The following is a 20965-nucleotide window of genomic DNA, read 5'->3' as shown; positions in this document are numbered from 1 at the left end:
GAAGTTTGTCTTTGTTTTCTTTTTTCGTCCACTGGCGTTGAACAATTTTCTGTCTCTTTCCTTTTATTCGGTTTTTCCTTCTTTCTTTTCTCCCCCTGCTTCCCCCTCCTCACTTAGTTCAAATAAACATCATGAAATATAGATTTTTATTCCTCATTGTCATCTTTTCTTACAAGCAAATACAGATAAGACACTTTTTCAAACATGAATGAGATTAAAAAAGAATCGTTCTTCCATTAGCTCACTTTCTTGCCTCTTTTTTATTTGTCTTGATTTTCCTTTTTTCTGTCACTTGCATCTTTTTCTTTCTTTCTGCTTCTGTCACATTTCAGAAAACTCTTCTTATTTTTAAGTGCCTGTGTTTATTTCCCTGGATTTCAGACTTGGACCATGAGATTAAGATTAAAACAATATGTTTCCCCTTCTGTTTCTCCTCACCGGTTTTATTTATCCCTCATGTCTTCGTGTTTTCTTCCCATCGTCCTCCCTCGTGAGTTGGAAAGTTGTGGAGCCTGAATATTGAAAATCTAATTCCCCCTCCTCTGGACACAGAGCTGGAAATATTGATTTGACATTAAAATTGATTTTTTTCGTTTTCTCTGAATGAAGAAAAATGAAAATCAATAGCTTCCATGTGGAAGAGCACGTGCAGCACCGGGGTGGAGGAGTTCCGCACTGGGTCCACGCGGGGACATTTGACGCGTGTGCCCGGCTGACGGAGCTCAGGAGGCGGCCACACTCTCCTCCCTCTCCTCCTCCTCCTCCTCCTCGGTTGTAACCCAGTTTTTTTCCCTTTTTTTTTTTTGATTCCTCCACCTTTGTGTTGTGATCAGTGTGTTTCTCACACCCCCACCTACCCATCCTCTCCTCCCCTCCTTCTCCAGCCCACCCTGCCCCATCCTCCTCCTCCTCTTAGCATCTGAAAGGACCGCTGAGTGAGAATCGATGGCGCAGAGGCCCCGCTTGACAGGACAATAAACCACAAAGAAGGGGTGAGTTTTCTCTCCTCCTCCTCTCGGTTGTTGGTTTTTTGCGGGATTTGCTCTCTCGGCTCATCGGTGAAGGAACCACTCGGTTGCGTGGAGCTGAAATTCAACACAAGGCATCTTTTGTTACCGAGATATGATTTACAGCAGCTGCCGCGCTCCCACCCGCAGAAATAACATTATTCTCATTAGAAATAAACGGAGTCTGGGGGACGGCGGCTCCGCGTCCCGCACCGTTTGGCACATTCATTTCACATGGACGCACATTCACCTTACGTAACCTGCAGATGCGTCGCTGGATGCTGTTGTTGCATGAGGCTCGGCTGCAGGTTTGCGTGAGGGTCGTTTGCGTGGATTTCATTGGGCGATGCGGAACCTGGAGGCTGATAATGCGGTGGTCGTGTTGTAAACAGAAATGTGTCAGAGAGGTTTGTCTCCTCTGCTTGTGTGTGTGTGTTTGTGTGTGTCTGTGTCTGTGTGTGTGTGTGTGTGTCTGTGGTACCTTACATCAGGCTCCAGCTTCCCCACATTGTGTGTTTTATCATCATCCAGCCATGAGGAGAGGAGCAGTCACATCCCAGGAGCAGGGGGAGTCGTCTCCTCACAGCTGAGGCGCCTCTCATGTCTGTGAGAGACACAACAATAGCTCCCATTTTCCTCATCAGCCTCTGGCCTAATCAATACATCCAAATCAGAAGAGATGATGATGATGATGCTATGATGGGAGCCGTCAGAACCCATGAATCCCATATTGATCTGATGTGTTTCGTCTTCTGCTAACCTCAAGTGACCTGATGACATGTGTGTGTGTGTGTCCCCTCACGTCCAGCCTCTCCACAGTGAGGACGCAGCGATGCCCCACCACAGGGAGGAGGACCCGTCTCCGTCCCGCCGCCTCGGCCTGGCTCCCTGCCGCCTCCACGCACCGAAGCCCGGCCACGACTTCCCATGAGGCCTCCACCAGAACTCAGCTCGACCGCTCTGTATGGGGCCTCTCACTTATGAAGTATGTTGTGGAGTGTGTGGTTCCCCCGACCTGGGGTCACAGCAGATGTGAGAGGTCATGACACATTTGCCATATGTGATATTATACCAGTGTGATATAGGGTCGTGTGTTCTGTCCAGTTCTTTACTAAGGAGTTATCACACAGTTCGATGTCCAACAGCTTGTCCATGAACGTAACGGTTTGGTCGTGCACCTCCTTCATGGAGAGCTTGCACGTTTCTGCAGAAACAGCTGTAAATCTTTGTCATCTGAATAAAATGATTTCAGCACATGAACATGTTCAGTTTTCTACAGTTTTCTATGAGTTAAAATTGTGTGTTTCTGGGTTTTAGGTTTTTTTAATGGTTAAAGGAGAAAGCAAGGCCGACTTATTATGTGAATTCTACTATTGATCTTTTCTATCTCAAACATTTAGGTAATTTAAATGGTTTGTGTTTAAGTCTGATACAGAATCAGTTCAGGGTTCCTCACATGAAAATAAAAAGCTGTGTCAGAACAGATCCTGCTTTGATAAATATTCTTCACATGATCACGTTTGTCCTCCTCTTCCCTGCAGTTGACATGGAGGATGAAGATGGGACTTGTCTACTTGATGTTTTGTGGTGAGTTTGAAATAAAAACATTGTTCTTCAGATAATTAACTCGAAGTAAAATACATTGAATGGAAGACGTTTGTTGAAATTGAGGTTTTTTCTCATTTCACCAAATATTCACTGAATCATTTCCCTCCTCTCCTCGTCTCCTCAGTGACCCCCAAGCCCTGAACGACTTCCTTCATGGGACCAATGAGGTAACAGACGTCCTCCCGAGACTCAGAAGTTGATAGGAAACATTTGACTTGAAAATATTTCTTGGCACATGTTGTGGGAGATGTGGAGGACAGACAGTTGTAATGTAACACTGCATTCATGAAGTGTAGACTGTTCGAGCCCAACCCAAAATCGTGTGATTTCATCCCACCAGCTGCCGACGGAGGACCTGCTCATTAACTCCTCCTCTGGGGAGCCCTCCCTCTTCACAGATGCCCCGGTGAGTGTCTGGATCCGCCGCCAGCCCCGTCACAACACCCAACACGTTCCCCCCACGAGGATTCCTTTTTCTCTCTGTCTCTGCCTAAAGCTGCTTCCTGTTAACTTCTGCTAATCACACAATTGTCCCCTGCTTTTCGCTCCGCACCTCTCGTCCTGTCTCCCACTGTCTCTCTCCCCCAGAGCCCCGTCTCTCTGCTGGGAGATGGCAGGGATTCCCCAGACACGCCTCCCCCCGGGTGTGTGGATCTGTCCTTCCTGGAGGAGGCTCTCCTGTCATCGCCGGAGGGTGAAGACCTGCAGGTGGTGCAGGGTGGGCAGCCCGTGGAGGGTGGATGTGAGGCGAAGAAGGGAGAAGTGCCGGAGGTGGAGGAGGCGGAGGTGGCGTGTGACATCCTGCAGCAGAGTCTGCAGGAGGCCGACATCACTGAGCAGACCATGGCTCTGGAGGCAGGTCTGGCCCATACTGGGGACAGTCTCTCCCTCTACTCACCCGCCCCTCTCCTCTCTCCTCCCACCGCACCATTCCTACCCAAGTCTGTGACGTTGTCTGTCACGCCGGCGTTGCCCAGAGACACCCAGGCAGCAGTGGAGCCTCCCCAGCCCTCGCTCCTGGCTGTCGGACCCGGCTGCCCCTCTCTCAAACCTGCTGCACCGCCTCAGCTGATGGGGCTCCTGCCTGGGAACGTGTTCCCTGCTCCTTCTCCAGAGACCTCCTTCTCTCTGAGTCCCGCCCAGGGCTCCAGTATGATCATCCACAAGGCTGTTCCCAGTGTGACCGGTCGTCCTCTCATCACTCCATCCCTGAGAGCCACAGCGGCAGCACCAGGGATTGTGCTGCAGAGGGCCCCTCTCCCCATCCAACCCAAGCTCCCCATCAGCATTCAGCCCAGACTGGTTCAAATAAGCCCCAAGCCCTCTGGGCAGAAACCCACACCAGGTCTTACATTCGTCCCTGGGACTGCCTCACCAAATATTTTACTGTCCCAGACTCCAGTCCAAAAGCCCACAGCTCCACAGTCGCAGCCCAACCAGCAGCTCCCCAAACCAGTCAGCCTGCAGTTAGTCAACCAGGGCGGCTCCTTCGTGCTCCAGCCTCAGGGACTCTTCCAAGGCCAAAACCAGTTCCTTCTTCCGGGCCAGTCCCCTGTCACAATCTCCCAGCCCGCCAGTGCGGCTCGACCACTGCTGACTCCCAGTCACCAAGACCCATCGGTCCACAGCGTGACGCCGTCCACCGGGCAGCTTGTGGACGGCTCTCAGATCCTAACTGTCCCCCAGAGACAGTTGAACTTCAGCCCCGTCTTCACCACCCCCACAGGGCAGCTCGCGCTCCGCCAGGCCACTGTGCTTTCAGGACCCTTGCATCTACAGTCAGCACCCCCCACTGTCTTCCAGATGCCGGCACAGCTGGCTGGAACGTACACTGCAGGAGGGCAGGGGCGGCGCGCCACCCTGGTCCACAGTCCCGCTCTTGGAAACCACATAACCTTGATCAACAGTTCAGGGGTGCTTCCCCCGGATCTCACTTCCATCTCAATCGTCAACGGGCCCTCGGTGGTTCAGGGGCTGCCTTTCGCTGCCCAGGCCCCGGCTCCTCAGGCGGGAGTGACAGAGGGACAGCTGAGCCTCCAGCAGGCGTCTGTGGTGCTGCTGCCAGAGAGAGCTGTTCAAGAGGAGAGGAGCAGCTCAGAGGAGACTTTCCACCAACTGCCGCAGGTAAGTTTCCACCTCTGCATCGAGAGAAAATCCTCTATAGTGAAATGTTGAATTCGAAAAAGGTCCCAGACTTCCCTCTCTGCATGTCCTGCAAGACTGAACCCTGACGTGCCCTCAAAGCAAATGTGGTGCCCTTATATGCGCAGTAGGAATGTGTGTATGGATGATAATAAACTGAACTGTAAAGCACTTTGAGTTGTCGTCAAAACTAGAAGAAGTGCGATAGACCTTTTCAAAATAGATAAATATGCTGATGTAAATGTCTATTTCTTGTAAATGCAGTGAATGAAATAACTGACACATAGAAGCTTCATCAGATTTATGCAGAAATCCTCTAAATCCAGTGCTGCTCATTGATTTGCCTCCAATAACAACAAATACAGCCGTGAACAGTAAACGACTCTTTAGACTTGAAAGCAGATTCACACCAGGATAGATTCTCTGTGTGAACATCGATTGAAACGACTGCAGTGGTTTCTGTAAATGAATTTTTCAAATCAACTGTGGCCTGAATTTCACCACACTGGTCTGTTTCATCTTGTGGAGCAGTGCGGAGCCTGATTTGTGTGTGTTTCTCCCTCTGCAGCCGTACGGACACGTGCTCCAGCACATCTCCGTGCAGCCCCCCTCTGCAGGGCTGCAGGCCTCCTCTCCTCCCGTCGTCACCGTCCTGCAGCCTCCTCCCGAACCACCTCTGGCCCCCAATCCAGCTGCAGAGATGCCCAAACTATTGATGCCTCCGGCCGACATGACCCAAGTGGTGGAGGAGGTGGCCCAGTCCATGAGTCAGAACCAGGCCTTTATGCAACATCTGCAACAGGTCAGAGATTCAGCAAGTTCTTGTCTAGTTTTATGTAAAGTTAAAATACCTGTGGCAGTTTACAGTATGTGTTCTCAGGTTCACTAGCGGTTCACTGACTGTTGGTGGAATTCTATCCTATTTATGTCCTTCGCCAAAGTTAAACGAAATCAAGTGTTTCATTATTTGCTGTAACAGACACCCCGGAGTTCATTCTGTAGTGAGATCATTATTTTTACATTGTTAAATGGGACCCAATGCATTCTGGGATTCTTTCAAACACAGAGTCTATTTGAAATGACTTGTTTGTCACCAGGTGAAAGTTTAGACTCATTTTCTTTTCATCTCCACCACAGCAAGCACTTAACTCTCCCATCGCCTCTGATTTGCTGGTTGGAGCGCTGCCAGTGGTGCCAATGGAGACTCTCGCCTCCCCCGTGGCCAACGAGAGAGAGACCCAACCTCAGACCCGCTCAGTCCCAGATCAGGACCCCCACAACGTGACGTCTGACCAGCGTGTGGAGGCTTCTCCGCTCAGCTCAGATCCTGACGACACGCCGCTGCTCTGCTCCTCCCCTCCTCTCCTCCCTCAGGACACAGGGAGAACAGCTCCGGCAGCTTTCTCCCCTCCAGCTGGAGCTCAGATTCCTCCGCCTGCACCTGAGAGGTCGGCTCCGCAGCCCCTCACAGAGCCCCAAGCCCAGTACCAGGCCCAGCATCAGCTCCAGGTCTCACAGGCCTTATTCGGCCAGAACCAGGTGCAGATCCAGTCGTCGGTTCTCCAGCCTCGGTCCTCGAGTCACACTCCAGTGCACAGCAGCTCTTCCTCCCCCCCTCTGCTGGTCAGCGTCCCGGTGCCTCAGCAGCAGCCTGATCCCGCAGCTGCTCGTCTCTCCAAAGGAGGAGACGACTCCGCTGTCCAACAGCACAACACACAAAACAGTGAGTTCCATCATAAAAGCAGCATCTGAAACCGATTTTCTGTGTGAATCTTACTTTTATCATTTTCCTTCCTCATCCTCATCACTGCCACTTTATCAGAGCCAACAGCTGCCTTGGCCGTGGAGAGTAAAGCTTTTACTCTCGATGTCCATCCACACTCTCCCACAGCCCAGGATGTTCACGGGCCCCCGGCTCCCAGAGAGTGTGGCCCCGTCCAGGAGACCCAGCAGACAGGCACCAAGGTGGGAAATCATTTGACCCAGGTCGAGTTCATTAAAGAAATACAGTCACTTTTCTCTGAATTTAAATTTCAAGGATGGAAGAGACTCATGTGAATCCAACGAATTTGTATCCGATTGCAATTTGAATCACAGAAATACAGAATCCAAAACCACAGACGACTTCAAACCAGCGAATATTCACATTTTAGAAGCTGAAGCTTGATTTAAATTTTTAAAAAAAGATAAATATTTAAAAAGTCTCATTACTGACTGAGTTTAAGCTTTAATGATATTAAATCTCTTGTGTTTTCTGTTTTACACCGAGAATCTAACTATTTAAGATTCTAGATCAAATCTTCTCTGGGTTGAGCTGAATCTGCTTCAGCGCAGAGAGAAATCACTCTGGAATTATTGACTGTTAAACGCAGCACATTTATTATTGATGACTTGAAAATGTCTGCCTGTCTGCGTCTTGTGATCTGATCTGAAATGTGATGTGTGTGCCAGCTGGCAGTTTGTCTGGAGCAGCAGAGAGAGGACAGGATCACACCAGCAATACGCAGGCACAGGTAGGAGATGAAAGTCACCGTGAGATCCGTCCGTCCGTCCGTCTGTTATCTATCCTGTTTATTCTGTGACGGTCGCAGGGGGAGCTGGAGACAATCCAGACCTCCGTGATATAAAACTTCACAGAGGTTCAGAGCAAAATACCTCTCAAACCCAAAATATTTGTTTTTTCCCGCCATGAATTTTAAATAGATGTCATGGAATAATTAACTGAAAATATGATAAGAAATATAAAGTATGAGAATCAATGGCAGCTTTTTGTTGTTGTTGTACGTACGTCTGATCACATTTGAAGCCACCGTTCAAGTATTTAAAGAAACAAACTCACATAATATACAAATAATAATAATGATGTAAACTAAGGTGCCAAAAAAAGTGTGAGCCCATCCTGTTGATTTCCCGGGTGTGGTCCCCGGCTCAGTCTGTGTTCTCCCTGCGTCCTTCAGGTTCCAGCAGCAGCTTTGTTTGGACCACGCAGCTGTTCAGCACCCGTTCACCGGCCCGGCCTTTTCCACGCTGAAGGACGCCGTCAGACGCCTGCTGCCGTACCACACGTGTGCCGGTCACCTGCCGACGCAGAGTGACTTCAGTTTAGGTCAGTGATCTGGAGATGAGGACACGAGTCGGACAAACACAGTAGGACCGAAATGAGCCGCGCAAATTAGAATGAATTCCTCCTCCTCTGCTCTGTTTACACCCTCGTAGATATCAGTTCTGTAATTATGTTTATTAAGCGCCTCACAACGTTAAAGAAAGTGATAAAGAACGTCTGGATCCACACCAGAATGTAATGGTCCCTTCTTGGCCCACGTCCCGTCCTTCCAGGAGGATCCAGAGTTCAGTGCATGTCTGAAAATCAGCTTCCAAGAACTCCTATTGGTTTAAGATGGCCGGGGTTACAGACTTAAATCAAAGGCCATGACAGGAATGTTTTCAGTCTCACTGGGGTTCGATCATATAATTAACGTGATCAATCTTAACGATCGATGATGGTTTCTCTCTCCTCAGTGGACCAGGAGTTTGACTCTGTGTCCGGTTTCCTGCTGAAACGCACCAAGGACATGATCAACAAATACAGGCAGCTACTGGTCAGAGAAACTCAGGTGAGACACGTCGTTCGCCCTCGTCTACACGATCTGTGTCCACAATCAGTCCCAGGCCAACAGATCTAAAGTTTCTCCACATTACCTGGAACAAAACACAATGAAGATGTGATTATTTTTTACCTTCATGTGTGACTGGAGTCGTCTGCTCCAGATGTTTGTGTGATGGGGTTTGACTTGTCCTCCACAGCAGGAGAGTCCCTCAGCAGAGATGGTGATGCTGGAGCGACTCTTCCTTCAGGCCGAGCGGTTCGCTTTGGCCGAGGACAGACGCAGAGCTCGCAGAGACCCAGGTCAGTGTCCCGGCAGGACATCAGTCACCACCTCCTACTGCATTACTGCTGCACTGTCTGTTCTCGATAAGAGAGATGCTCGTCTCAAATCCCAGGCCTGAGACTCTGGACGGGGGGGGGGGGGGACACTCTCTCTTTTTTTCTCACAAACTAATTTCGCGGCGCCTCTGAGCGCAACACTTAACCTCCATATTTGCTCCAGAGCAGCTCCCAGGTGTGAAGGTGTAATTAAGCTGCGTAAATGTGGAGCGAGGTCGTGCCGAGAGAGAAAAATGAGATGTGAGAGGTTAAGAGCTGATTAAAGCAGAGCTGTTAATGTTAATTAAAGTTAGAGGAGGGGGGGGGGGGGGGGGGGGGGGCGCTCTTGAACACGGTTAAATGTGCTGCTGCCGGACTCTGGGACATATGAATAATAATAATAATAATGATGGGAAACACTGGAATAAATATTTGTCGCTTATTAAACTAAATTTACTTTTAAGCAGCTTCCACATCAAGTGAAAACTATTCTATTAATTTTCTTCAAAAGCTTTTTTCACATTTTCTGTCACACGTTTTAAACATTTCTCTCTAATTAAACCCACAAATCTGATATATCTGGAAAGTTCAACTAAAATGTTAAGTGTAGTTTGAACCAAAATAAGAATCAAACAAACAAAGTTACAAAGTTCTTCACAATAAAAGCATATTAATGTAAAACCTTTAAAAAAAACAAGTCAAGAAAATGTATAAAACAACTAAAACAAGCAAAACACTGGTTAAGAAAAGAAATGAGGTGATTATTTAGTTTTTTAAGTTATGAGCTTTCATTTTAAACCAAGCTCTGTCATCTGCATACAAATCTATTTTAGTGGTTAAATAATGAAAGAACTTTTGTAAAAGTGAAAACATGAGAAACTGAAAACCAAAGTTATCTTTAGAATAATCAAACCTGAGTAGTGACGTCGACATGAAGCTGTTAAACCACTGACTTCACTTGTTTCCTCCAGAGTCGTTCATGATGGCCTTGACTACACCAGCGTCGTCCCCTCATGACGCCCCTTCCTCCGGCCCCTCCCACCCGTACTCCTCCGGCAGCCCCTCCTCTCCACCGGCCTGGACCAGACTCTCTGACCGGCCCCCGGGACTGAAGACGTACCGCTCCAGCTCCCGCGGCGCTCTCAGACTCACCATCAAGCAGGAGTCCGGCTCCCGCAAGGTGGTCCACAACTCGGCCTGCGACCCTGGACACAAGAGGGACCACACGGGGCAGCTGACCAATGGAGGTGGAGTTGTGAACGAACGCCACTCTCAGGCGACCAATGGAGCACCCCACCGTCCTCAGCATGAGGGGGATTTGTCCAACGGAGCCCTGCAGAGCGACACTGCAGAGGACGTCCCACAGACTGCACCCAATTCCAAAACAAAAGCCCCAAATCCTCTTTCTATGCCAGAGCCACAGGCTGCTTGCTTCGAGTTGCCTCCCAGAGATGTCAGCGCCCCAAAACTGAAATGTTCCAGGCTGGACGTGTCACCTCGGCCGGAGCCGCGGCTGAGTCCGCCCCCTCCGCCGCTCCAAGAGGACAACATGCTCAGCGAACATCTGCAGAGTGCCATCGACAGCATCCTGGAGCTGCAGCGCCTGCAGGGCCCCTCTGCAGCCCCGACCAGGGCCACGTCAGGGCCGCCACTGGACCAGGCTGTCACCAGCATCCTGGAGGGACACCTGTGAGGTAACGTGTCCTGACAAACGTCCAGAAACATCTGTCTGAGGTGGGACGGAACAAAGGGAAGTGCACTCGTCTGTTCCCAGATCTAGAGGTTTTGATTCTGGGTTTTCAGATTTTACTTTTAAAAGGAACTGATTGTTTTAAAGAAGCGGGAGGAGGAAAAAAATTAAGAGGCACTATGAAGAGATGCAGACAGCAGCACTATCTACAGTCTGATAGATGTTAGATACTTCATTTTGATGTATGTTTGTGGAAAAAAATCTATTTGAATAGGAGCTATATTGTTTCAGTGGTAGTTAAGTCATTCAGAGGTTTACGACACTGGTGTAACCTTCATCAGCATATAGTATATAAGTAATAGTGAGGCTAACGACAACGTGGAGTAGACTGAGATTATTCAATAGTTTTTTATAAGATTTCTTTCAGAAAAATGTGGTTTGTTTTGCATAGTGCCAAGCTTCCAGGGTATTTATTTTGATAATCTGTGCCAACTGTGTTTTCAGATGAGTTGCATTGAGAGAAAGCCAGTGTGTGTGTGTGTGTGTGAGAGAGACGAGTGTGTGTGTGTGTGTGTGTGTCCACATTTGGAAATAATTTGCGTGGATCTAAAGAGAGAGTGTGAGAAACATTGCATCCTGCGACGGGACGGTACACGAATGTCCCGCAGGCTCCATCGTCTCGGCTAAACGAATGAAACTCCAAAGAATTTGTGACATTGCTACATCCTGAATACACCAGCAAACGTCCATGTTGTGTCTCTTCCCACAAACTGGAGTGTGTCTTTGTCAGAGCAGAAAGAACCCGAGGGAGCACAGGAAAAAAAAAAAAAAAAAAAAGAGAACGAGTTAGGCAGTCGTTATTTCTTTCTTTTCTTTCTGACCCTAGCCGTCGCTCAGGCTGGAGTCTGACTGTGAAATAGTTTTGTGTGTTTTTCAGAGACGAGAGTCGTCTCCCATACTGTGTGTATTTACATGCAAGCAATAATGAGTTGGGGTTGTTTGGAGCAGGGGTGGTGCAGTGAAGAGGAGGAAGAAGAGGAGGAAGAAGAGGAGGAGGAGGAGTTGGGAGATCTTTGCCTGTTTTGCTTATCGTCGTCATAGGACAAAATTTTAAAAAAAAGAGGAATGAATGATGCTGATTTTGTCATCGGAGCCCGTGTAGTTTAGTTTCTGACTTGTTTTAAGGGCTCGATGTTCACTTAGCGGTGTAATGACCATTAAACAAAACGTCCAGTTCGTGAGAGAAAAGCTGTTTTTCCTCGACACTGTACAGAACCTGAGCCTCTGCATCATCAAACAGCCTTTGACCAAAAAACTAGAGGAATCATCCGCTTTCACTTTCCCACATTTCCAGGTGGACTTCTCTTTATTTCACGAGTTATTGGTCTGTAGCCCGCCGATCGAAGCCGAAGATTAACGTTCTCGCAGCCGTTCTGGAGCAATATGTATGATTTCGTTTGTTTGTTATTTAATGTGACAATCTTATTGGTCTGAGTGAAAATGTGAATTCTGTTCATGTGAAATTCGTAGGAGAGAGCTGAGGTCAATTGTAGGTTGAAATTTCAAATCTGCAAAACGTGTTTAACTTTTGTAAAACAAGTTGAACTTCAGAGTTTCAGCTCTGAGAGATTCCACGAGGGGGGGGTCGAGGTTCGACTCGCAATTGGGAAAAAAAACGTTATGAATATGCCTTTAATTCATTCTTCCCTTTAAGTAAAATGGAATCTGCAAAGAAGAGATAAATGAAGCGAGTTTTTCAAACCTGTTACATCTGGTGTTCAGAAAAGTGAAAGTCACCTGTCGCTCCAGAAAAGAAAAGAAACAGACGTGGGACGGAATCAAACAGGACTTGTCATTTCTTCAAATGTTATGTTTTTATATGTAAAGTCGTCTTTTGTTGGAACAAACAAAAGGAGTTATAATATGCAGTAATTTAGTATTGAAACTCTCTGCAGCAGTTCGGGTGCAAACACACTCGAGGATTCACGGGATGTTTTTGGAGAAATGCAGTTAAAGGAGATTTACATCACTAATGTCTGCGTGGCGAACCCGGTGCAAAGCTACAGTTAGCTTAGCTTAGCATGAGAACTGTAAAACACTTAAAGATGGACGACATGACAGCTTCCCCAAAAATGAAGCCAAATCATCTTAACCACCCCCTGGTGGCTGACTGCAGTATAGGATGTAAAAACCCTGCCTCCTCTGTGGAAGTGGACGGAGAAGTCAAAGTGCACAAAGGTGGTTTCTGTTATTTTAGAATAATTTGCTGTTGAAGCATCATGACTGGCAGCTGACACAGAAGTGGAGCTGCTCCGTCCATCTGTGTTTTCAGCGTATAGATTATACCCAGTGACGGAAACAGCCTGGCTCCGTCCAGCATCACCAAAGCTCCAAAGCTCAACAAATAAAACCTTCAAAAATCCTCATCGCTGCACGACAACGACTTTGTCTTGGCGATGAGAGAGTTTCATTTCTGCCTCAAGTGGTTGAAACATCTCAAAAAACCATCTGTTGCTCTGGTTTTAGAACCAAACAGTCAAATTATGACCTCTGGGTGAAACCAGACGAGCTGTTTCCTCTGTTTCCTGTCTCTACGCGCAGTGAACCAGCTGCTGGCTGTAGCGTCACCTTCACCGTTCAGACATTAGCATTGATTTTCTCTTCCACGTCTCAGTGAGGACTCGCATTAGCACATTTCCCAGTTTGTCCAGAAATGTGAAAATCTAAATGAAATCTCGACGTGTGTTTCCGCCCTCAGAGGTTTCGCTGTAATGCAGTAAAGATGTCAGAGTGTCTCTCACAACACAGGATTGCACTCCTCGTCACCGCTGAAGAAAAAAAACAAAAAAAGAACCAACAAGGGGAATTCCACAAACTTTACTTGTCTTTATTTTTTAAGCAGCACTTCCAAAGGTTTGCCAAAAAACATTCTTGTCTAATGATTCAAGAAGACTGAAAAAAAAAAAAGAAAGAAAAGAAAAATAAATTCTCAAGCGAACTTTGATGGAATCCCCTTCTCTGAAGAAGCCTCATGTGCCATTGTTATTGTCGTGTTCATGTCCGCAGTGTCAAACACTGACCATTAGGAACATGCTTCTGTCAGCATCGTGGAACTAAGGGAAGAATTCCATCTGCATGTTGAGCCACTTTGTTATTTATTTATTTGTAAATGTGTTTTTATTTTTCTGACTGAACTGTGAAACCAGGGGAGCTCATAACTCTTACACCGATTCAACGAATTCAACTTCAGATACAAAACATTTGACTGACAGATTGTTCTGATGCCAAAATCAAGAGGCCTTAATTCAGCAAAACTAGATTGTAAAAAGTCATTCCTGACAAAAAAAAAAAAAAATCCAACGAACGACTCCTGTGACCTGAAAGTCATGAGTGATTCATATATGAAATGTTAAGAAAAAACACTTTTGTACTCATTTTTACAGACTATTTATTAAACTGTGATTTTGTAAGAAATAAAAAAAAAATAAAAAAAATAACCTGAGAATGTGTTTTGTGTGAAGAAAACATGTCACAGAAGATTAATACAAACACGACTTTTATTTATTTTTTCACATTCAGAATTTAGATAAAGCAGAAACGGCCTCGGGGCTCGCATTAAGACGAAGCAGCTGTTTTCATGACTCACATGAAAATTAGTGTGCAAGACTCAAAAACAATGAAATTCTGCACTGCAGAGAGGGAGCCGTGGTTTTAAGGTGATTTTCAGTGTTTTCACCTTTCGTTTATTGTGAAAGTTGGATTCTGTAAAACGACGTCGGAGTGAAGCTGCTGTAAAATGAAACGAGCTCGTGCCCTGACGCGTCTCCGCTCAGGTTCAGGGTTTAAGAGGCACATTAAAACATGAGCCACGGAGTCGCCCCGACCTTCAGGAGAATCAGCGGCAGGACACAAACATCACGAGTTTTAATGATCGACTAAACGAGCCGAACGCTCTTCTGCCAGGATTCATTTCCCCCTGAAATTCAGGCGTCTTCACGACCTCGAGGACAGAATCATCTTCAGGAAGCAACACAACTAAAAGATTACATTTGATTTCAAGTGGCCTCTGGGAAACTCATCCTTCATCCATCGACTTAAAACAGACAACAGACTGAAACAACAGAGCGGAGCAAATCATTTAACGTCATTTTAAAACGGACCCTCTCTCTACAAAGCAAATAATCATAGACTGATGGAGGTTATAAGCTGCTCACCTGCAGGGGGAGGGGCAGGAGTTACATTCATTGGGGGGTGGGGAGAGGGGGGTAAAGAGCAGGAAGCAGCTTCTTCTAAAAATCTATTCAGAAATTTCAATATCTTCATCTTTTCATAAATAATTTTACATCTTCTATGATAAAAAAGTGTTCGTATGCAGTAACGGAACGTCGACCGCGGTGCAGAGTTAGTGTTCGTCAGGTTCAGAGCTGGATTCTCTGCTCGAGTTCATTCGGGCTCCACATCTGGTTCCCTCCAGCGTCCGCCGCAGATCGAGTGTATTCGCGCACACACTCAACAAGCGGACAGCCGCCACATGCTGGTAGCGGTTTGGTCCCGGCGGGAAAACTACCACATCCCTCCGCTCGCTCAAGAAGCTCTTTGGCTTGTACGATTCACAAAGTGGCTGCGGAGGCTTCAAAACCATCCGGCACTTTGACCAGCTGACGAGGAATGAATGAGTTCCCCGTCCCGGGCTGCGGACGCTGGGCGGCGTCTGAGCGTCAGTTGAGTTTGATGGGCAGGTCCTCTCCGTACTTGCGGAGGAACTTGCTGTGGTTGTGGTCGACGGACCAGAGAGGAGGGAGGTGGCGGGGCTGCATGCTGGTGAGGAAGTGCTGCCTCCAGCGACGCTCCAGGTCCATCAGGCCCCGCAGGCCCAGCTCAGCGTGAGCCTGCACCACCTTCAGGCCGTGAGGCACGTACGCCTCGTTGAAGATCCTTGAGGGGAGAGAGGGGCAGTGAGAGGACGAGTGCAGGTTCTCTTTAAGGCGTGAAAACAAACCCTGCAGGTCAAACGCTGCTCGAACAGGACGGTGTGATGGTCAGAGCTCTACCGTGCTAAAAGATTTCTTTAGCTCAGTTAATCTGCAGGAGTTTCTGAAGTGCAGTGGGTTTTAATGACACAGCAGAAATAAATTCAATAGAGAAGAAGAGCAAAACAATTCACAACACAAGAAGAAGTGGAGAAAAGGACAAAGAAAATAAGCCTGACTGAGAGAGAGAGTGTTGGAGACACAGTCATATAGAGATATTTAAGATTATATAAGTATCTTATGTTTCACCTAAACAAGACAAAGGCTTCAATGAGACGTCAGAGACTTTCCAGAGTGTAAAACAGTTTCCTTACTTTTCAAAACTTAAAGCAAATAAGGAAGTAGCATGTCAGTGAGTAAAACAATATAAATATTCAGAAATGTGAAAGATTTATTTGTGGTTTAGAAACAGTCTCTACCAGTTTGTTCATCAGAAGCAGCAACGTTTCTCTGTTTTAGTCAAAATATCTGATCAATGAACAAGTTAACAACTTAAACTATATGAACACGTGAGTTTCACTGTGTTTCTAAAAAGGTTCAGTTGCTTTTGATTCAAGAGGAGAAAAAAAAAAATCATTCAAACTTCAGTGAATTCCTAAAGAATTAGAAACTCACCTCGTCTCCAAACCGGCAGCGTGCTGCAGCGCCTCGTCGCTCAGCTCCTGCCTCTCGTTCATGTTGAGGAAACCCCTGATCAGAACCTGCAGCTCCTCTCGCCGCTGCTCCGGCAGCCCGTCTCCCGCGGTGAGCAGAGCCCGAGCGGCCGACCGCACTCGCCGTCGGTCTGAATCCTCCAGCAGACGAACTCCCTCCTCGCAGCCCTGAGGGGCGGCAAACTCTTCAGCCAGCTGCTGCTTCAGGAAGCCGTCGTGCACGTTGGAGGCGGCGTGGCAGCTGGTGCAGAGCAGCAGGATGTCGTGGGAGTTGTGGTCCTTCATCTCGGTGGGAAAGTGTCGTCTGTACTCGTGTGGTACGATGTTTTTCCTGCGTGACGACAAAATAAGTTGTTTTAATCACATCTGCAAAGTAAGATCATTCTATAACAAGTCCACAAGTTTCTGGACTTCTACGCTTCTATGAAATCAGATAATTGATAAAAAAGACAAACACGACAAGAAATAGAAAATCTTGTCAAACCTGATGTAGGAATCAGCTTTTCCGCAGACGACGCACAGATTCTCCTTGGCGGTCAGATAATAGTCCTGCTGGGAGTCCGGACGTCCCGACGGCTCAAACAGCAGCTTCACAACAAAAGGATCTTCGCTCTGAAGCACTGAGTCAGAAACAGATCTTGTTAAAAACATTTTCTGAATCTTCTCCCTGACAAAAAGGCTTTTACGACTTTTCCGAAGTAGAATGAGAAATATTTTGTTTCGATTTTTAAAACACGGCGGCGTACCTCCTATTCCTTTATCCAGGTACCATTTGGCTTTCTTCTTGTCGCAGGTGCACAGAGGCTGACCATCGGGAGCATAGAGGAAGCAGTTATCATAGAGAGGAGACTTCCTGTAGCACACAGAGGGACGAGATTGAATTCAACTAGACCCAAGTTTGTTACTTTCAATGGAGGAAAAGTTGTTTAGTTTATATTTGTGTGTCGTCACCCCCCCACCTGGCAGAATATCCCACACCCAGCGGTTTCCTCTTATTATTCCTTCGAGGGTCTGGGACTTGCTGATCTCCAGACTCTGGGCTTTCATAAGTGGGAGGTTTCCGTGTCCTCCGCCTCCTCTCTTTATCCGCAGCCCTGTCATCCCCGTCTCCTCGGCCCCTGAAGGGCACGTCCACCAGGCCCTGGCAGCGGGCGACCAACTCGGAGTAGGAGCTCCCGCTGGTAGAGGCGGGCCTGGCTTCAGAGTGGAGGCCGAGGAGATGGAGGAAGAGGGCGATGGACACTTGAGCATCTCTGGCAGCGTAAGTCATCTAGGACGAACAGACAAGACACTAAAGAAAGAGAGCTGCAGGAAGTATTTTCCTCTTCTCTGAATTCTCATTAAAAAAAGATTTAATGAGCCCGGTGTTACTCACAATCAAAGACACAGGGGTCGAGGACAATGTAGGAACGCTCTAGATTATGTTGTAACTCCCACTTTTATTCATTTCAACTCGTTTTCTAAGAAATTGTGCGTTTTGCACTTTACCCATGAGTCTCAGCTGCTTCTGCTACAGAGCAGAAACCAATCAGACGCGTGAGCTGCAGTGATTTTAAAATATTTGCTCATCGCAGTTGTGAACAAAAGCTGGCGTCATAGTGTCACTGAACACTGACCCTGTCACGTAAAATGTTTTAATCTCTGTTAAATGCAGAAGCTCTGAAAAAGAATCAACGCAGCAAAACAGGAATAGCAGATCTCTTATGAGACGTGTCAATTATTTGGTTCATTATGAAACTGTGGCGGAACAAATCAGAATACGCCACGGTCCAGATCATCGATGGATTTAATGATTAATGATAATTAATGAATACAAAGAACGACTACCTGCTCCAGCGTCAGTTGATCTGCCTCCCAGTCGCTGCAGCGCAGCTCCAGAGATTTATCCAGAGAAACATTCAACAGATCTGCAGCCAGGGACTTCAGACTGAGTCCGTTCGTCACGGTTGCCTGCCTGAAACAAGTGACAACGATCATTTGGACTTCACATGATTCCGTCTCACAATGTGACGAACGACAAACAAGAACAAAATCAAAGTCACACGAACTGTACCTCTGTCTCAAGGCCAGGTAGCGCAGGTCGACAGTACACGACAGGGACAGACCGTAGTCCCGCGTCAGACGTTTGCCATCTTCATAGCAACCAACGCCAACTTTCAGTACGTGGGGGTCTCTGAGGACTTCCATGAAGCTGAGCGGGAAGTTCTGCTGACCGCTGCGGAACGGCAGCAGCCTCACCAGGACACACAGACCTGAGTATGAGGCCATCTGTAACAGGGAGACCACTGAGGTTTGGCCCTTCACTGAGACCTGCGACAGAAAACAGCAGCTGAGTCAGACTGGAACACGAGCAGCTTCAAATGTGAGAGAAGGACGATTGAGGGATTCTTGGATTCTTTAGTCCCTGTCCACGGATAAGGATAACTCGTCGTCCATCTTTAAATACAATGTACGATCAGGACAAACCGATCCACTGAACGAATAATTGCATAAACTCCAACTGAGAATATAAATATGATTTTGTATTGTCAACGTGTTCCTGTGATTAACTCTCCGCATGCAAAGAACAACAAACGAGCAAGAAACAGACACTGTACTGAATCACCCAGGGTGGATTTGTCCTCTTCCCATTTTAAAAATATTTCTTACGCCTCTGGTCTTTACCCATTCACAGTCGAGCCCGAGAACAGGGAAGACCGACAGCTCCTGTTGCATCAGCGGCCACAGCTGCTGCCATTCCTCTTCAGAGCTCACCATAACTGGTTTCACCCCCAGCAGTTCTTCCGAAGGGATCCGCACAGGAGGCGGCAGCTGTGTGGTCTGACACTCCACAGCCTTGAACTCCTTCTCTCCGATGGTTATCGGTTGGATGCATTGACACTCTGCGGCTACCGCCTCCTTCTCCGCAGGACGAGGAGCCTCCACGGGATCGGCCGCCTTCTGGACGGAAGGCAGCCTCTTCCTTTTTGTTCGGTAAACTCGCCATATGAGCAGCCCTCCTAAGGTTGCCCCGAGCACTGTGGTTATGACGGCAGTTAAAGGCCCTCGATGAGACATGTCGACTTGTAGTGATTTTTAAAAACAGGCTGAAAAGCACAAAAAGCAGACTTTGTCTTCAGCGGCCAGACGAGTGCGTCACAAACTGCTGAAGAGAGTTAAGTGATATTTTACCTCTCCTGTGTCAGTGAGATCCCATGTGAGCCTACTTCTGTTTCTGTGACCTGGACAGGAACTGCATCTCCCTGGAACAAAACACAAACACACCACATGTCAGAAACTGTACAAACATTAAAGCTCCAGCTGAGATCATCCAACTGTTCGAGTGGTAAATGATTTTTAATCCAGAGTTGTGCAATAAAACAAAGTCAACATGTCCACTCTGATCCACACACGAACGCAGCTCCAGAGAACATCACAGGAGATTAACTTGGTGTAATGTCTGGGATTACCGACACTTGGTTGACACCACAGGAGGAGTATGGATGAGTTTTTTCAGCGGTGGTCAACATTTACTGCCGCTGTATTGGGTTTGGCTGCGACACTGTTCACTCCAGAAGTGTTCTCTAGACTCAAACACTTCACCCACTCCTCCATCAGCAGAGCGGTGAGTAGATAACGAGGGGATTTTCATTTTGCCCTGTACTTCTGATTATGGGCTTGATGAGATTGATGTGTTAATGTGGCAGATGCAAACATGTGAAGAGAGCTGAGACACAATCTGACTGTGGAGCAAAAACAATCTGCAGATATACTGAATCTAAATCTGCACTGTCAGACTCATGTGTCCTCAGAGGACTTGTTGTCCCCAGGTTCATAAAGCAGAGACAGTGAGACTCACACACCAGAACCACGCAGGCTAGCATTAGCTCGAGGAACTTCGGTCCCAGGATTTGCAGGTGAAGTTAAGAATCCAGATAACTCGATAACTCGACTCTCACGAGATGGAAAAAAAAAAAAAGAAAAGTTTTTTGCTTTAAACAAAACCTCGACACGACACCGAGCTTCTTCACGTGTCAGAGTTCACGAGTGAGAACTAACTCCTCTGTGTGTGTTAAAGTTGAGCTACTTTAGCAGCTAGCATCGACCGGGTCGGCAGACAAACACTGACCCGGGTTAACTTAACTCGTTGGTTCGTTTACAGGGTGAACTGTCCGCTGCCATTGTTGTGATGACTTGTCCTCGTGCAGGCTAAGTTAGACCCATCGTTAGCCTGGTTTAGCACCGAAGCTAACTCGCTCACTGGCACCGGCCGGTCGCACCGGACCGACCCGGAAACACGGACACGCGCAGACACGCTGACGGTTCGGTTTGTTGCTGCACGTGTTGAGAATCTTACCTTCACGGTTTGAACCGACTCCACGGCGGCTGCACGCGCACTCACTCACTCACGCGCACGTTTGTTTCTGTTTGATCAACTGGGCTCTGACTTCCTGCTGGATTTATATCGACGGAGCCGCACCGGGACGCAGCTCGGCGGCCAGCGCCCCCTGGAGGAGAGGCGGACTAACACCAACAACAGACCCACGCACAGAAAGGTTTCCCTGCAGGACCAGAGGATGAGACTGAATCCTTTTACTTTGCACCGCTCCTGTTTAACCAAGTTGTTTTAAATGTGCTGTGTGGATAAAGATGATGTTGACATCTTCTCAGCTGTTACCCTTTCCCTTGATATGTATTACATTTAATAAACAGTGTAATGTGTAAAAATGAAATAAACGTTAAGAAAATTCCTGAACACAAGGGGGCGTCGTTGAATTCTGTCTGAATAATCAGCTGAAAAGCAATTTACAATCATATCGAAAAGAAAAAGTGGTAAATTGTCTCATTTGAGGGACTGGAACTGGACGTGTATTGTGTAAGCTTAAGGAGCACTGTTAATCTTATTGTAATTTGTACAATGACAATCAAGC

The 20965-nt window shown here is 47.3% G+C and overlaps 2 protein-coding genes across 6 annotated transcripts; one reads left to right on the top strand and one right to left on the bottom strand.

Annotated features, from left to right (window-relative positions):
• The first annotated feature begins 690 nt into the window (after positions 1-690).
• LOC109645334 (BRD4-interacting chromatin-remodeling complex-associated protein) lies at positions 691-12763 on the top strand. Of its 3 annotated transcripts, none has more exons than XM_069535404.1 (14): positions 691-992; positions 1816-1992; positions 2549-2594; positions 2740-2782; positions 2956-3021; positions 3204-4739; positions 5326-5559; positions 5895-6480; positions 6580-6722; positions 7209-7270; positions 7715-7863; positions 8277-8371; positions 8565-8664; positions 9654-12763. In XM_069535404.1, the coding sequence occupies exons 3-14, from the start codon at positions 2554-2556 to the stop codon at positions 10373-10375; spliced, it is 3777 nt and encodes a 1258-aa protein (XP_069391505.1). In that variant the 5' UTR covers positions 691-992; positions 1816-1992; positions 2549-2553; the 3' UTR covers positions 10376-12763. The 3 variants fall into 3 exon arrangements, with proteins under 3 accessions (XP_069391505.1, XP_069391503.1, XP_069391504.1); XM_069535402.1 differs by having other exon boundaries at positions 692-992; positions 8562-8664; XM_069535403.1 differs by lacking the exon at positions 691-992 and adding an exon at positions 1061-1414 and having other exon boundaries at positions 8562-8664.
• Positions 12764-13911: 1148 nt separating this feature from the next.
• exd2 (exonuclease 3'-5' domain containing 2) lies at positions 13912-20541 on the bottom strand. Of its 3 annotated transcripts, none has more exons than XM_020111922.2 (10): positions 20392-20541; positions 19227-19297; positions 18705-19141; positions 18109-18365; positions 17883-18009; positions 17015-17325; positions 16802-16908; positions 16540-16675; positions 16018-16386; positions 13912-15307 (listed from the first exon to the last, which is right to left on the bottom strand). In XM_020111922.2, exons 3-10 carry the CDS (start codon positions 19110-19112, stop codon positions 15091-15093), a joined length of 1932 nt encoding a protein of 643 aa, XP_019967481.1. In that variant the 5' UTR covers positions 19113-19141; positions 19227-19297; positions 20392-20541; the 3' UTR covers positions 13912-15090. The 3 variants fall into 3 exon arrangements, with proteins under 3 accessions (XP_019967481.1, XP_019967482.1, XP_069391510.1); XM_020111923.2 differs by having other exon boundaries at positions 18720-19141; XM_069535409.1 differs by lacking the exon at positions 18705-19141 and having other exon boundaries at positions 20392-20540.
• Positions 20542-20965: the final 424 nt, after the last annotated feature.

This window comes from Paralichthys olivaceus, chromosome 12, assembly GCF_024713975.1.
Source record: "Paralichthys olivaceus isolate ysfri-2021 chromosome 12, ASM2471397v2, whole genome shotgun sequence".
Taxonomy (NCBI): Eukaryota; Metazoa; Chordata; class Actinopteri; order Pleuronectiformes; family Paralichthyidae; genus Paralichthys; species Paralichthys olivaceus.
The sequence above is the reverse complement of the archived record's forward strand: the minus strand, read 5'-3'. Positions and strand labels throughout refer to the sequence as shown.